Source organism: Danio rerio, chromosome 16 (assembly GCF_049306965.1).
Source record: "Danio rerio strain Tuebingen ecotype United States chromosome 16, GRCz12tu, whole genome shotgun sequence".
Classification (NCBI taxonomy): domain Eukaryota; kingdom Metazoa; phylum Chordata; class Actinopteri; order Cypriniformes; family Danionidae; genus Danio; species Danio rerio.
This window is the reverse complement of record NC_133191.1, coordinates 59,630,001-59,647,500: the sequence shown is the minus strand read 5'-3', so window position 1 is coordinate 59,647,500 and position 17,500 is coordinate 59,630,001. Positions and strand designations below refer to the sequence as shown.

Below are 17,500 nucleotides of genomic sequence, written 5' to 3'. Positions count from 1 at the left end.
CATTTACTCCAAGCTCATCATATCATCAGAATCATACACCGGCCCATGCCTAGTGTGTGTGTGTGTGTGTGTGTGTGTGTGTGTGTGTGTGTGTGTGTGCACGGTGTCTGACTCTGCATCGGCTGTGTGTTTCAGGGAAGAGCTGTACAGATAAAGTGCAGCCGCAGAAGGACGACAGTAAATACAAGACCCTGGCGTCTAAACTCACCTGCAGCAGCGCAAACACACAGGACGAGCCGTAACAGCGCCACCTGCAGGACACTAACAGAGTGTGTGTGTGTGTAACCCAGTGCAGCAGCAGCAGTGTTGTGTTTTATAATAAAGGAGTGTGATGTGGACAGCGTCTGATGCTTTGTGTGGAGAATAAGCTCCGTGCTCAAACTCAAACTCTTTATTTACACACCATTCACCTGCTGGAGGAACATCACCTCACCTGAGGAGAGAGCTCGTCTCACACACTCTCACACACACACACACACACACACACACACACACACACACACACACACACACTGTGCAGTCCGTCAGTAATGAAGGGTCTGTTCTCGTTTCTCTCCTCCCGCTGCTCCTCTGAGCTCTCCAGACTGTAATGCAGGGCTGTGAGCGGAGTGTGAGAGCTGCTCGTCCTCCACAGACACACACAGATCTGAAAACACCCAACACACACTCAGAACAGTGTGTTCAGTGCCCAGCTGTGATCACGGGACGCTCCAGCAACACTTGTGGGACAGAAAAGCACATGTGCATGTAGAGCTGCTGATTCTGATGCAACAAGTGCAGGAGAGGAGAACACAGCCACTGTACAGACCAGCGATGGCCAGCAGAGGGCGCTGGAGGCCCGCTCCACACAGATTATTGTGAGTGTGTGTTCAGTGTTTCCTGCTCTGAGCGTCTCTGGAGGACGAGCAGCTCTCACACTCAGCTCAAACCCCTGCATTAGTGTCTGATGAGCTCAGCGGCGCTGCACGCACGCGCACACACACACTAGAATCCTCATGTGTGTGTGTGTGTGTGTGTGTGTGTGTGTGAACAGACCCTTTCAGATATCAAGCAAAACAGAAGTCCAGCAGATGAACAATGAACACAGAATAAGGCTGCAGTCTTACAGCTGCGTCTCCAGCACGTGTGGAGTGTGTCCTGACCTGAGCGCAGCTGTAGTGTGTGTGTGTGTGTGTGTGTGTGTGTTTCAGCTGTCGATGTAGACGTGAGCGTAGCGGTACTGCAGTGAGGACGGGTTGCGCAGGAGAACGAGGCTGCGCTGGTGCTGGATCATCATCTGCAGGAGTCCGCTGAGGCTGATGAAGGCCAGAGCCTCCCCGCGGCCGGAGCTCAGGCTGAAATCCCCCTGCTGGACCCAGCCCAGTGTGCGCCGGCTGCAGTGGGACACCACGCTCCGGGACCCCTCGCTCTCCGGCTGCGGGTCAGGGTGTCGGGGCTCCTGCGGGCCGCTGCTCTGGCCGTCCGTCAGCTGCTGGAGGTCAGATGTCGTGGGCACACACACTGCAGCGTGCAGCTCCGGGCGGCCCTTACCCAGCAGCCGCAGCCTCACCCACAGCAGCGCCCCCTGCTGCTCCTGATGCAGCGCTGCAGCCGCCGCAGGGGTCACCGCAGATGCAGACGAACACCACGCAGACAGCTGCCGCAGCACCGACACACTCCTGAACACACACACACACACACACACACACACACACACACACACACACACACACACAGGGGTCAGCTGAGCCGTAATGGCGGATACACTGAGATCTGCAGGGAAACAGCACAATCCGCTCATCTCTGACTCAGGACAGGAGCTGAAAATGTCCATTAGAAATGTAAGAGTAATCAGAGTAATCAGTGCCTTTACTTCTATAGAGTGATTGGAAAGGTACACTACTCAAGACATGTTAAATCAGGGGTCACCAACATGGCGGCACCAGGTAGCCCTCGAAGATCACGTGTGTTGCCCGCAGGCCTGTTCTAAATCTAGCTCACCATAGCACCACTCACCAGCAACCTTCATCTAATATAGAAGTAATCAGTGAAACATGTGAATATTTGCAGATATCTAAAATAAAGTGATGCACACTGATACATTAAACACAGGGTGTTTCCTACACTGGTAAATCATTGCTGATCACTTTAGTGAGATCATTAACATGATCAGTGTCTCCACGTGGATGAACATCATTCATTATTACCAAAAACATACAGTAAAATTAAGTTAATTGAGCAAATGTGTTATTTGAGAAGTGTTTATTAAACTGGTAGCCCTCCGCATTAATCGGTACCCAAGCAGCAGCTCTCAGTGTCATGGAGGTTTGTGACCCCTGATGTAAACCGGGTAATCTGTGATCTGCTACATTTCCAGAGTCGCCTCCCCAACACTGGCCACGTGTGTGTTATAACTGACCTGAGAACAGTGAACTGCACTGGGCCGGCTCTGCTCTGTGTTTCTCCGCCCAGCTCCACAAGCTCCGCCCACTCATCCACCAGCTGTTGCCATGGGCAACGGAACGGCGCCACACAGCCGTGTTTGACGTAGTTTGTGCGTTTGGAGGGAGGACGCCTGAAACAGAGGAGCGTCAGGACGGACACACACACACACACACACACACACACACACACACACACACACACACACACACACACTGAGGAGTGTATAACACACACACACACCTTTTAAACTTCTCCAGAAGCTCCGCCTCCTGCTCTGATTGACAGCGCTCTCCTGCAGGGCAGTCTGGGTAATCGTGAGGGAAGTGCGGCTGAGCCATGAACTGAGCGTGTTTAACACTCATGTGGAGACCACCGACACGCACACCACGATACACCTGCAGAACACACACACACACACGCGCACACACACAAGATTACATGCGTCTGCTCTATATCTGGCCAATCACGTGGAGAGAAAACACTGATCACTTCTGATTGGCTGGAGAGTCTGGGGTTCAGGATCAGTTCTAGAGCAGGTCAACACTGCAGAGCTGGTTCATTACTGTGTGTGTGTGTGTGTGTGTGTGTGTCGTACCAGAGGCACCCAGAAGGCCATGGCCCAGCCCTTGGGCAGCAGCAGGTCCCAGCCGGAGCCCCAGCGCAGACGCTCCTGTCCACACACACGACCCGGCTGATGGAGGAGCAGCAGCGGCACCGCACACACACCCGACACACACACTGCAGAGCCCGGCACCAGCACATCACTGCGCACGCGGTTCAACTCCTGACACACACAAGCATGAGCGCGAGCGCGCGCGCACACACACACACACACACACACACACACACACACACACACACACACACACACACACACACACACACACACACACACACACACACACACACACACACACACACACACACACACACACACACACACAAAAACATGACTTTTCCATATCTTTTCCAAGTCTTTTACATAGGATCTTCATCGTGTGTGTGTGTGTGTGTGTGTGTGTGTGTGTGTGTGTGTGTACCTGCTCAGACAATCGGCTGTCTGTCACATGATCACGAACAGATGTATCCCACAATGCACTCTGACTGCAGTGAGCGGGAACTCCTCTGAGTGTCAGATCTCTGGCATGAGAAGACTCTAACACACACACACACACACACACACACAAATGAACAAATCGTAGACACACACACACACACACACACACACACACACACACACACACCGGTGATCATGGACACACACACACACACTTCTGTTTGCCTCGGTTGTGAGGATCGGGATGTAGTAAAGGCAGTTCAGCAGTGTGGAGTCAGTCTGACGGGTCATTGTGTGACCGGGCGTCCCCCTCCCGCTCTCCCTCGTGAAGCTGATACTAAACCAGGGCTGGACTGGGACAAAAACAATCGGCCCTGGCATTTTGGGTCAGAGCGGCCCACTACATTCAATCAAAATGCCATCTCTCTGTGCACGTCCAATATTTTTATCAGCTCATATTCTATAAAACATAAAAGCCAAATATATGAAATAAATAAATAAATACAAACTTTAATCTCTTTAATGTTATTTCTGTATTCTGTCCATAAAGATATTTGTTGAGTTGTAAAAAATACACTATTCATTCATTTATTTATTTTCCTTCGCATTAGTCCCTTATTTATCAGGGGTTGCCGCAGTGGAATGAACTGCCAACTATTCCAGCATGTTTTATGCAGCAGATGCATTTCCAGCCCCAACCCAATATTGGAAATTACCCATACACACTCATTCACACACACACACTCATACACTACAGCCGATCTAGCTAATTCAATACACTATTCACTCAGCCTATAATAATAATAATAAACACAACACAAACTGCCTGCTGATGCATGGGTAAAACAGTGTACTTTATAACCTCTTTCACCTCATCCTGCTCGCTGTTTCACTATCTAAACAATCAAAACATAATATAAGTCAAACTGGTTTCATTTTGATATTATGATTAACAGACACCAAACAGCCTCGTGTAGCTGCATATTTATATGAGCATCATCTTCACTCTGCATATTTATAACACAACAGGGCTTAAATATAACTGCCTCCTTTCATTTACACTGAAAAGAATGAACTTTACCCCGTCTCTTCAGCAGAATATCAGTTTTACGCCTCCCTTGCGTTTCTTCTCTCTGACTCTCGACTGTTTTGACAAACACACACAGACGACGCACGCTCACACGAGCCCAAAATAGGAGTTTGTGATCCTCCAGAATCTGGCAGATTGATCCGCTGTGGGCTCTAGATCAGTCATCTGAAGTGTTGTCCTGCAGTGTTCATCAAGAGTCCTGCATTTACTGACACACACTACATCTGAAGTGCTGCTGTTTTCCTCCTGTAGAAGAGCATCATCAGAGCAATGTTCAGTGTGTGACAGCAGTGTTTATAAAAGACTGAACACTTTACTGATATAGTGTACAGCCCAGCACATGTGCTCAGAACACGAGCCAGTCGCAGCTGATGGAGTATTCAGCCTTTCTCCCACAGGAAAGCCCGTCTAAGCTGAATGGTGTCTGTAGCCCCGCCCACGCTCCGCCTCTGTGCCCTTTTTTGGTCACCCCCAGTGGGTGCGATGACGTGCAAACAAAATGGCGATGATTGGCCACGCCTACTTGTAGCTCAATTTGCGCTCTTCTGTGGGTGACGTCATGAACACTACATCTATATCTTTACAGTCTATGGTTTTTATATGAGGTCCTGTGTTGTGTGTGTTATGATGTTCAAGAGTCACGCATGGACAGTATTCTCACACTCTCGCGTCGAATATTCTTTCCGTTATAATGAAGACGTGTTAAAGCCTTTTGTCGTTATATAGAGCTGCTATTCTCAGTCTGTAACTCACCCAACACTGGTTAAAGAAATGTAATCCAAAACAAACTGACGCATGCGTGCAGGAAACACCTGTGTGCCTCACACACTGCTCCTGCTCGACGCTGCTTCAGCTTCACTCTTTCATTCATCATTTCGCCGCAGCTCTGCTCTTATTTATTTACTCACAGCCCGACAGCAGCTTAATGATGATGATGATGTAGCTATCATTCCACCCCTAACAGCGGCACCTTACAGAATATTGATTAATATTACTGAATATGACCCCTGCTCAATGAAGATCAGATGATTCTTACATTAATAAACCTGACATGACTTGATCAGATTTAAAGAGGGGAGAAAAGACCAAGTCCTCAATAGACAGTATTACTGTGGTTAAGAGTTTTGCAGGACACAGTGCAGTACTTATTCTGTACTCAGCACTATTGCAGATCAGCACGTTGCGTTACGACATCGCCGACCCGAGTGCAAACCTCGCCAGAGTAATTTATTATTTGTCTTCATTTATAGTGTTAAAGGCCGTTACGAATCCGTTACAAAGGACTGGACATCTATACAGGATTTAGCACAGAGTTTATATTCAGATATTGCAGGAAAGCACAGTGTGATGATTGAAGAACAGTGTTGGAGATTCAGCTGCCCTATAATCTTCTCATTTATGACAAACACTTAAAGTTCTACAGCAGCTGTGTCCCTGAAAAAGACGTGATGTGTCATTAAAGGGTCACGAAACACCAAAACACATGTGTTGAGCTGTTGGCAGTGGTATATGTGTCCCACACTGCTAAAAACACTATTAGGACACCTATATTTCACTATAGAGTGTAAATTGGTTGTTTTTTCGTTATTTCAAGCAAATTCGTACTTCCGGTTTGAAACGAATTTTTGAAGCTGCGTCACGGTCATGACATAATAGCGTGTATTCCAGCATGCAGACTGGACGTCTGTGCCAGAGTGTGTCTTATTACGTCTTACAGTGTGCTGCATTAATACATGAGTAAAGCTTGGTTCAAACCAATCAGCGCGCTCTATTGTGCAACTTCATTAATATTCATTACTGTCACAGTGTTTAGACCACAAAGACACCACGTTGTGTTGGCAAAACAAGCGTGAAGTGTTGCTTTTATAGTTTGCTGCAGTGAAGTTTTGTTTTCATTTTCTCTCTGTGAGAGCTCAGCTGGAGTCACGTGTGGATTAACAGTGTACGCGACGCTCCACAACAATAACTTACGTGTCTGAGGAGGATTATTGTTTACCTGAGAGCTGTTCTCATCTGCAAACGCTGAGATCCGGATTCGCTTTAGTCTCCTCTTAATAAAGACGCGGCTCTAGTTGCTGGTGATTGTCCTGTCTCTACAGATTTGGTAAGTGAGCGACCAGTGCTCTTTGTTTATTCATTCATCTAACAAACTATTGCACCGAGTGTAAACATGTTAGCACCACAACTAAACTTTAACCTCGTGTAGGGTTTTCACTGTATTTTCTGACGCTACCTGCCGTGTGCATCTAAGTTTCTGGGAAATGCAGAGGTTTTTTCTCTCATTCGCCGTGCGGTATCAAACATTGCATGAAAAATACACGCTTAGAGCAGTTCCTCGAATCAAATATCTTGTGTGTCGTGAGAAAACATGAATGAATTCCCTGAATGAAAGAACCAAACTGCAGTTAAAAGTCCAACATTTAATAATTTGGCAAATAATTCGACTACAGATGTCCATGTAGGTAAAACACCATCACTTTCTACTGTGTGTGTGAATTTTGACTCTGAAACTCGCGCGTGCCCAAATAGACACTCCCACACCATCCCACTTTTCTTCCTCCGACACTCCCCCCTAAACAGAGCTGGACACGCCCACTTTTCTGACTTTTTCCAAAGTAGAGGTGTGAAAACACCCTGCTGAAACCAGGGGCTTTCATGGCCCTTTAAAAACTGAACTGGAAATGACCTTATTGTAATATAGTCAGTCGTGAACTGGGTTGGGCCGGTCTAAACCTTGAAACTCCAGGGCTGAACAGGAGTCCTCCACCCTGATCCGGCCCAATAATGAGTTTAAACCAGGAGATGAAATCAGCTGACTAAAGCCCACCATGATCCAGCTCCCCACAATTACAGCTGACAGGTGCTGACGCTGTCTTAACTGATGCTCCACACACACACACACACACACACACACACACACACACACACACACACACACACACACACACACACACACACACACACACACACACACACACACACACACCTCTGCAGGTGAAAGAGAAGACAGTGAAGACGTGTGCGTTTTTTCTGTGTGGTGTGTGTGAGAGAGAGAATCTCAGACCCTGCCAGGATTCGAACCTGGATCATCTGCATGGAGACGCAGCGGCTCCCAGAGCTCAGGGCCAAACACACACACACACACACACACACACACACACACAAACACACACACAGACTAAAATAGTTCTAATCAGTGCAGCAGCAGATGTGTGTGTGTGTGTTTGTGTGTGTGTGTGTGTGTGTGTGTGTACCTGTGCTGATGTGCTGCAGGTCCGGCACAGTTTTACCGCGTCTCTGAGGTAAGGTGAGTCTGGGGTCACTGACAGTCAGCCCCAACACACAGCCTGCTGGGAGCTCTGCTGTTGAACACACACCTGCAACACACACACACACGGGGTCAGGTGCCTGCGTTCTGCACACAGGTGTCCGAGTGTGTGTGTGTGTGTGTGTTCACCTCTGAGCTGTGTGAACACGTCCCTCTGCTGCTGATGGAGATCTGCGTCCACACACACTCCTCTCAGCGCCTCCTGCACAAACAGCCAATCAGCAGCCGCTCATCAACATGCGTGATGTCATCAGCAATCTCTCACCTCATTGGCTGCATGAAGCGTGTCTGTAAGCACCAGGTGGGCCAGAGGACCAATCAGACGAAAGCGCACGATCTCCATGGTGAGGTCACTGGACAGGAATGATCACAGTAAACAAGAGGAGCAGTGGAGCAGCGACACACACACACACACACACACACACACACACGCACACGCGCACACACACACACACACACACACACACACACACACACACACACACACGCACGCACACACACACACACACATGCACACACGCACGCACGCACGCATGCGCGCACACACTATTTTCAATCAGACCAAATCACGGTGGTGCAGTGGTCAGCACTGTGGCCTCACAGTAAGAAGGTTTCTGGTTTGAGTCTCGGCTGGGTCAGTTGGCGTTTCTGTGTGGAGTTTGCATGTTCTCCTTGTGTTGGTGTGGGTTTCCTCCGGGTGCTCCGGTTTCCCCCACAGTCCAAACACATGCGCTATAGGGGAACTGATCAACTACACTGGCCGTAGTGTATGAGTGTGTGTGTGTGCGTGCGTGCGTACCTGATGGTGATGTGTGTGTCGGCAGACTCCCAGCGCACAGGATCCCCGACTGCACGCGTCCCGTCCCCCAGCAGCCGCTTAGCAGGAAGTTCAGCAGCGTCTGCAGTGCACTTCCTCTTCCTGTTCCTCAGCTCATCCACAGCAGCAGCAGAAGAGGAAGCAGAGACCTCACACACACTCTCACAGCACTGACACACCGCCTGCAGCTCCGGCAGCACGTCCTGACACACACACACACACACACACACACACACACACACACACACACACACAAACAAACACACAAACAAACACACAAACAAACAAACAAACAAACAAACACACACACACACACACACACACACACACACCTGATCAATACACAGTGCAGTACATGATGATAGTGATGCACATGAGGTAGCATCACGCACACGCACGCACGTGCACACACACGCCTGACGGTGGCTGATGGTGCTGGTTTAGTTTCTGATCTCTGCACAGTAGCGGTACAGTCTTTATTAATGCATTAGAGGATCAGCCTGTCTGCATGTACCGGGGCAGAAACACGGCTCCAGAGCAGCGCTGACCTGTTTGAGGGCCGGGTGTATCCAGATCCACAGCTGTCTGTGTGTGCACTCAGGGGCCCGGGGCCTCCACAGGAACTCAACCGGACCCAGAGCACCGTGAGGATACTGACCCGCTCTGTAGAGGAGGAGCCGGCCCACACGCGCACCGGACAGACACACACTCGCTGCAAACGTGGGGCCTGCAACACACACACACACACACACACACCAAATCAACACAATTAAACTAGTACACAACCATCACACAACAGAACAACTCCAACACACACACACACACACACCTGTCTGCTTGCTGGTGAGTTGGGAAAGCGCTCTCAGTATCTGCTCTTCAGGTCCTTGAAGCTCCAAACAGCAGAAATATGACAAATCCTGACACACACACACACACACACACACACACACACACACACATTACAGCAGAGCACTGAACATCTGACCAGATCATAACAAGACAAGTGTCACTATATATATAACTACTGTCTCTTTAATTATTGTGTGTGTGTGTGTGTGTGCACCTGCAGCAGTGTGTGTGTGTGTGTGTGTGTGTGTGTGTGTGTGTGCGCACCTGCAGCAGTGTGTGTGTGGGTGTGTGTGTGTGTGTGTGCACCTGCAGCAGTGTGTGTGTGGGTGTGTGTGTGTGTGTGTGTGCACCTGCAGCAGTGTGTGTGTCCATGGCCCTGTAGCTGGCTCTGTAGCTCTTGGCAGTGGGTGTGTGTGTGTGTGTGTGCACCTGCAGCAGTGTGTGTGTGTCCATGGCCCTGTAGCTGGCTCTGTAGCTCTTGGCAGTGTGTGTGTGTGTGTGTGTGTGTGTGTGTGTGTGTGTGTGCACCTGCAGCAGTGTGTGTGTGTCCATGGCCCTGTAGCTGGCTCTGTAGCTCTTGGCAGTGGGTGTGTGTGGCAGTCTGTAGCTCCAGCTGTTCTGCATGTGGAAGCGTTTGGCGTGCCAGATGTGCGTCTCCAGCCAGCGGCTCCTCCTCTGTCTGCGGTTGAACTCCAGCAGCAGGTGTGTGTGTCGGCGGCGTGCGCGGCGGCTGCGGCTCTTCGCCTGTGGAGGCTTCTCGGGGCCACGCTGACTGCGCTCCGCCTACACACACACACACACACAGCAGATCACATGGCTATAGTCAGTTATTCAGTGTGTGTGTGTGTGTGTGTGTGTGTGTGTGTGCGTGTGTGTGTGTGTGTGGTGCTGATTACCAGTCTGAGCGCGGCGTCTCGCAGCCGCAGGGGCAGTCGGTGTGTGTTGTGGCTCATGGCGCGTCTCCGCATGTGTTTGGGCAGCGCAGTGAACACCTGACAGCTGCCCGTGGGTTTACTGACCGCCTTCAGCATCACACTGACCTCAGCTGCGCGCGCTCCAGCGAAGAACGACGCTGTGTGTGTGTGACAAACACAACATTTAGCAGAACACACACACACCCACACACACACACACACAAACACACACAAACACACACACACACACAGCGCTTTAGAACACGTGCAGAAAATACACTTAAGAACTGAAAGGACACAAGTGTGTGATGATCACAGCTGATCCAGGGTCAGTCAGATCACGTGTGTGTGTGTGTGTGTTCACGCTCAGGCTTGCTGCAGGTGTTGCTGGTGTTTCCTGCAGTCTCTCTCTGCTGATCTGCCTCTGTGTATTATCAGTGCTGCAGCTCATCTGTGTTCAGTCTGTTCACCAGCGTATCTGCTGAGATACACATCATCAACAGCACTGGAGCACAGGTGAGCAGTGTACAGTGCAGGTATGAGGATTAACATGAACCCTGACCTGCTGCTCATGATGCCGGCTGCAGCATTACAGTGTTTAACCAACAGGTGGAGACAAACCGCCATCACAACCCCTCACTCACTGCACTGACACTCACTCACTCATTCATTCAGCTTAGTCACTTTAGTCATCAGGGGTCACCACAGTGGAATGAACCGACAACTACTCCAGCATATGTTTCACACAGTGGATGTGTGTAATCAATCACTATAATCAGGTCAATCAGTGGTGTTTGTTCTACAGTGAGCAACTCTTCTCTTTCTGGGCTGTGCAGTTTAATTCACTGAGTTTCTATGTTGGTCACTGTAAACTCAGACTGTTTGGTCACATTAATAACCAATGCTTATTTCCCTTTTTTACAGTGGTGTAATGTAACTCATTATAAATACTCAGATGTCTGTAATGGAGCAGTGTTTCTCAGGATTTGTAATTTACAGAGTAGTTTTCATCATGTGTGCTTTTACTCTCTGTTGAGCTCATGTTTACTGCAGTATCAGCACTGTTACTCCACTACTGTCCTCCAGCCTGCATCTCTACTGTATTGCTCTTGTCTACGGGGATTAGAGAAATCAGTGCTGTGACTTCTGTCCAATCAGATCAGAAAAGTGTCCAAGAAGATGTCCAAACCCTGTCCACACACTGACCCAGAGACTGTTCAGATGCTGTCACTGATGAGATGGCGGATGTTTCCTGTATGATGACTGAAATGGCGTCATGACATCAGATTGACGTTGTACCCCAATGTTGTGGAGACGCTGCATTTTGTTTGGAAATGTAATGGTCTGACATCAGAACTCAGCATCAGGCTGACATCAGTGGCCAACATCCAACCTAAAATCAACCAATAATCAACGTCTAATGATGTCACAGCTTGAGGTTGTGTGGACGTTGCCACTATGACGTCTATCAGACGTTGGATTTTGGTTGCCGTACCTGACTAATAAACGTCAGTATGTGACGTCAGTGTGATGTTGGTTTGAGATGTTGGCTCAGCGTTGGATTAAGGTCTCGTTCCAACACAACCTAAAATCAACCAAATTTCAACATCATTTAATGTCGTTATCGGACATCAGAATAACGCTGACTTACACACTGCCGAGACATTGAGTCTTCATCACCTGACATCATGAAATCTACGCTAATATTAACGGCTGATGAGTTTGTGTCGATTCTGGGCTCGACTGTAAAGGCTGTGTGTGTGTGTGTGTGTGTGTGTGTGTGTTGATGTTCCTCCTCTGGTGTTCTGTTGTTTCTGAACTCTTCTTTACTGTAGAAGTGGCTCAAACTCGCTCATTCAGATGCGGGAGCCGGCAGACGTGCAGCATCATTAATCATGAGGTGAACACAGAACATCAGTCTCCATCTGCAGCTCCTTCACTGGACTCCACACATGTGAACACTCTCTGCATCGGGCTCACGGCTCTCAGCTCCGCCCACACTCGCCACAGCTGCCAAGCCGACCAATCACAGAGCTTGTGCTACGCACTGTTGTGATGTGTAGTGACATGTTCAGAGAGGTGCGCATCAGCATCAGCATCAGCCATGGCCAGCAGTGTGTGACCGTGTGGAGGCTGCGCCAGACCATACGCATGCACACCACGGCATTCTGGAGACCCAGAGTTACTATCAGGGGGCCCAAACCAAGCCCACTTCCCTAATACACCCCTCCGCTCTTCACTTACACCTGCAACTCGTCTTGAAGTCAGTGTGTGTGTGTGTGTGTGTTCACCTGTGATGTGTTTGGGCAGGTCCTGACTGTATCTGTGACCCTCCGCCTGATGACCTCTGACCCAGCCGGACGCCTGTGACCCCTGACCTCTGCTGCTGTACTGAACACTCCTCGGCTGATTCTTCATCTTCTTCTCTCTCATTCGCTCCTTTGCTCCCGGCATCTGAAACACACACACACACACACACACACACACACACACACACACACACACACACACACACACACACAAGATGATTAAACAGGAACATCACACACACACTCACACTACAGAGGATCATACAGTAGCATTACACACACACACACACACAGATAGCAGTACTGCAGATGATCATACAGAACATCACTCTCTCTCTCTCTCCCTCACACACGATGATCAAACAGGAACATCTCTCTCTCTCTCTCTCTCTCTCTCTCACACACACACACACACACACACACACACACACACACACACACACACACACACACACACACACACACACACACACACACACTAGTGCCTCTCTGATCAGCGCTTCTCGGTTACCGGGCGATCATGCTCCCGTCACTCACCTTCGGTCTCCGTTTCCCGCGCAGTTTCACTCGGTTTCATCGGTTTGTGTCAGTTTTCCGTTTACACGCCGCTGCTCGCTCTCGAGAACCGACAGCACAGTACACGTGCACGGCTGCCTTTATTTCCGGTTTAGAGGATGCTGGGAAGTGTAGTCCAGGATGAACACTGAGCATGTCCGCCGCGGTTCCGATGATCATGTGTTGTCGGTTTGCGCATTTCTGATCATTAATGACACACTGAACTCATTACAAATAAATCAAGCGAAACAGGCCATCCACACTTAATTTGGGAATCTAAAACCCGAGCACAAATCAACATTATAGACCACACAGTGTGTGTGTGTGTGTGTGTATGCTCATAATAAGTAGTAAGGTTATTTAGAAATAAATGAATGTACTCTTAGTCTGAAATATACAGCAGATGAGTCACTGAGCAGGCCTGTGTCTGTTCAATATCACAGCGGTGTGTGTGTGTGTGTGTGTGTGTGTTCCTCCAGCAACAACACCACTGAGTAATAATGTGAGCTATTCACTATACAGAGCATTTTGAGGGATGTAAACAAAAACAATAGTCCCAACATATTTCCTGTTGTACAATTGTAATTTCTATACAGCTCCTGAGAATATAATAACAGCCACATGATGATAATAATGTGATTATAGCTGTTTAACATCCAGTTCTGATTGAATCGCCACATTACGGTTAAAATAGTTTGATGAGAAGCAGGAAATGCTCATGAACCAGTCAGCACCACACTGAAACGCTCTATATCATGTGTTTACATTGGGCGGCACGGTGGTGCAGTGGGCAGCACTGTCACCTCACAGCAAGGTCGCTGGTTTGAGTCTCGGCTGGGTCAGTTGGTGTTTCTGTGTGGAGTTTGCATGTTCTCCCCGTGTTGGCGTGGGTTTCCTCCGGGTGCTCTGGTTTCCCCCACAGTCCAAACACATGCGCTATAGGGGAACTGATCAACTACACTGGCCGTAGTGTATGAGTGTGTTTGGGTGTTTCCCTGTACTGGGTTGAGGTTGCAGGGAATCTGCTGTGTAAAACATAACCTGGAATAGTTGGCAGTTCATTCCACTGTAGTGACCCCTGATGAATAAAGGGACTCAGCTGAGTGAATGTGTTGATATTGTCTCATACTGCAGCACATCAAGAACTACATGCTTCCATCATCCGGGAAAATCTCCATGATCAGACAGTTCAGGAGAGAATGTGCGCAATAAACACACTGTACTCGTGGTGGAAATGAGCCGTCAAATACTGCAGCAACATGATAAAGAGAGAGAAGCAGAGATAGAGAGAGCTGTCCACATGAGCGCAGGATTGACTTGATCATTATCCTGGAAGGACATTAGTGCAGTGCAGCATGTGTGTGTGTGTGTGTGTGTGTGTGTGTGTGTGTGTGTGTGTGCTCCTGAACACGCTGATGTGTGTGTCTGTCTGTGAGTGTGTGAATGTTTATGTGTGTGTGTGGTCATTCAGTGTTGTTCTTCAGATGTGGCTCTTCTTATGATCAGGTGTGTGTGTTAGAGCTGGGGTTCCCAAACTTTCAGCCCCCCCACGCCCCCCCGAACCACAGTGTTAGTGTGTGTGTGTGTGTGTGTGTGTGTGTGTGTGTGTGTGATGCTCATGATGATGATGTCGTCTGGCTCTTCTGCATCTCCAGCTCCTTCATCTGTCTCCAGAAGGACCAGCAGATCTGATCACACACACACACACACACACACACACACACACACACAGTCAGTATATATACTCCACTATATCACTGCTTGCTCTTCATTACCCTCAGTAATAGTAATAATAGTGAGTTGGTCGTTGAGTAAAGCATAAAGTACGACTGACCAATCAGAAGCCAGTATGTCAGACAGCTGGGTGATTCTCTGCTGACAGTGGTCTGGAATGCTGGCTTCTGATTGGTCAGTTGTGTGGAGTGTGTGTTATTGGCAGGTTAGTGTGTGTGTGCTCCGTCAGCTGTTCATGTCTGTCAGCGTCGCCTTTAATCACAGATTTAACTATAACAGCTCACCACAGGCTGCTGTGTCCGAGTGTTGCTGTGTGTGGCCAGGAATAAACAGGATAAAGCTCATCCAGACGGTTGTGTGTGTGTGTGTGTGTGTGTGTGTGTGTGTGTGTGTGTGTGTGTGTGTTTAACCCTCTCTGATGAACCCCACGGCTCTGAATGACCTCTGACCTTAAACGCAGCTCTGTGGTCCTCCTTCCCAGAGTTCTGCTCTTCATCGCCAGCCTCCTCCTCCTCCTCCTCCTCCTCCTGCAGCACAACATCTGATTAGAACACACTCAAACACACTCAAACACAGCGGTCAGTGTGAGACGAGGGTTCTGCAGGTGTGAGGGTCACCTGAGAGCGGCTGTCGCTCTGCTCATCTGTCTGTCTGCTCCTCCGCCTGTCGCTCTGCTTCTGGTCCAGCACTCGCAGCAGAGCGTCCGCACACACAGACGAGCGCAGCGCACAGAACTCCGGCCAGTGCTTCAGCAGCTCCTCAAACACACACATCTGACACACACACACACACACACAGAGGTCAGCAGACAGGTGTGTGTCGGTGTGTGTGTCTTCAGTGTCAGCACACCTGAGTCTCCCTGAAGATGTAGGGTCCGAGTGTTTTCTGCATGCTGGTGACGAGCAGCGCCGCGTCTGGAGGAACGTGGATCTGCAGCGCCGGCGGGACCGAGGAGCGGAAGAACCGACTGATGATGATGGAGACCTTCCTCTGCAGAGCCTGCTCATCACAGCGGGAGTGACACAGCTCCTGCACACACACACACACACACACACACACAGCTGTAGGAGTGGCTCTGAAGGAGGGCAGTTCACTCCTGTATTGAACTGAGAGCTGCTGTACAGGTCAGTCTCACCTTGTACCTCTGCACCTCCAGCCAGAAGAGCAGGTCGTTCTCCAGCAGAGCGTCAACAGAGGACAGAAACTGCTGGAACTGCAGACGAGTGACGGGATCCTGCAGAGCCCTGCGCACACACACCGCCTGCTGCTGCTGCGACACACTCATCCCACCCACACACACCTGACACACACACACACACACACAGGTGGAGAGATGGAGAGACAGGCAGACAGATAAAGATGGAGCAACAGACAAATAGACAAACAGAACAACAGATAGACAGACAGATGAACAGAGAGACAGACAGAAAGAGGGACAGATAGATAAGACGGACAGATGGAGAGACAGACAGACAGATATAACAGGTGGAGACAAAAACAAACAAACAGGCAAATAAAGATACAGACGGACAAACAGATAGACAGATGTAAGGAGAGGCAGATGAACAGACAGATGGAGAGAGAGACAGAAAGATGGACAGACAAGATGGATGGACAGACAACAGGCAAATAAAGATAGAGATGAAGAGGAAGACAGACAGACAGATGGACAGACGGACAGACAGACATTCAGAATATTTCCTATTTTTATTATTCATTTTCCTTCAGTTTAGTCCCTTTATTCATCAGGGGTCACCACAGCGGAATGAACCAGCAACTATTCCAGCATGTTTTACACAGCGGATGCTCTTCCAGTTGCAACCCAGTACTGGGAAACACCCATACACACTCATTCACACTCATACACTACGGCCAGTGTAGTTGATCAGTTCCCCTATAGTGCATGTGTTTGGACTGTGGGGGAAACCGGAGCACCCGGAGGAAACCCACACCAACACGGGGAGAACATGCAAACTCCACACAGAAACACCAACTGACCCAGCCGAGACTCAAACCAGAGACCTGAGTGCTGTGAGACGATCATGCTGCCCACTGCACCCCCATGCCGCCCCTTGTCTTGGTAAGTGTGAGGGGAATAATGTTGGAGCACACTGAGAGAACACACACACTCACCTGCGCCTCACGCCTCTTCCTGCGCTGGTGGACGACCGGCTGCTGCTCACACACTTCTGTCACCTGCGCACACACACACACAGCAGTGGAATGAGACGCGTCCCCTGTGTGTGTCAGTGTCTGATGAGCAGGTGTGTGTGTGTGTGTGTGTGTGTGTTGAATAATTAGTGTAATGAGTGTAATTAGGAAAGCGGAGGGATCACTGACAGGTAACGTGAGCAGAGACAGACACACACCACTGATAACACCATCACTGAATACAGCACAGACCAGGAGCCTGCAGCTAACAC

General features: G+C 49.3%; 3 protein-coding genes across 12 annotated transcripts in view; 1 reads left to right on the top strand and 2 right to left on the bottom strand.

Moving 5' to 3' along the window:
- The window catches only part of nipal2 (NIPA like domain containing 2), an 8,825-nt gene extending 8,489 nt beyond the window's left edge, over positions 1-336 (top strand). For all 7 annotated transcript variants that reach the window (XR_012391848.1, XR_012391850.1, XR_012391849.1 and 4 more), the window contains one exon: positions 136-336. Coding sequence is in view for 4 of the 7 variants with exons in the window: in XM_073925662.1 (XP_073781763.1) it covers positions 136-242 (107 nt within the window). In the remaining 3 variants the exon portion in view is untranslated. The remainder of the gene's footprint in view (positions 1-135) is intronic.
- Positions 337-369: 33 nt separating this feature from the next.
- Positions 370-13,446, bottom strand: pop1 (POP1 homolog, ribonuclease P/MRP subunit). Of its 4 annotated transcripts, XM_073925655.1 has the most exons (16): positions 13,326-13,446; positions 12,771-12,933; positions 10,462-10,637; positions 10,094-10,348; positions 9,546-9,633; positions 9,265-9,443; positions 8,699-8,919; positions 8,165-8,252; positions 8,029-8,101; positions 7,826-7,948; positions 3,465-3,580; positions 3,020-3,208; positions 2,665-2,819; positions 2,399-2,554; positions 1,496-1,658; positions 370-992 (listed from the first exon to the last, which is right to left on the bottom strand). In XM_073925655.1, the coding sequence occupies exons 2-16, from the start codon at positions 12,931-12,933 to the stop codon at positions 924-926; spliced, it is 2,214 nt and encodes a 737-aa protein (XP_073781756.1). In that variant the 5' UTR covers positions 13,326-13,446; the 3' UTR covers positions 370-923. The 4 variants fall into 4 exon arrangements, with proteins under 4 accessions (XP_073781756.1, XP_073781755.1, XP_073781757.1 ...); XM_073925654.1 differs by having other exon boundaries at positions 370-1,658; XM_073925656.1 differs by lacking the exons at positions 1,496-1,658; positions 2,399-2,554; positions 2,665-2,819 and adding an exon at positions 2,584-2,636 and having other exon boundaries at positions 370-961; positions 3,140-3,208.
- Positions 13,447-14,888: 1,442 nt separating this feature from the next.
- Positions 14,889-17,500, bottom strand: part of rgs22 (regulator of G protein signaling 22) — a 13,669-nt gene continuing 11,057 nt past the window's right edge. Inside the window, exons 18-23 of the mRNA XM_021466786.3 lie at positions 17,211-17,273; positions 16,213-16,377; positions 15,927-16,106; positions 15,695-15,850; positions 15,527-15,604; positions 14,889-15,031 (exon numbers count right to left, since the gene is read on the bottom strand). Of these exons, the coding sequence (XP_021322461.2) occupies positions 14,960-15,031; positions 15,527-15,604; positions 15,695-15,850; positions 15,927-16,106; positions 16,213-16,377; positions 17,211-17,273 (714 nt within the window). The 3' untranslated portion in view covers positions 14,889-14,959. The remainder of the gene's footprint in view (positions 15,032-15,526; positions 15,605-15,694; positions 15,851-15,926; positions 16,107-16,212; positions 16,378-17,210; positions 17,274-17,500) is intronic.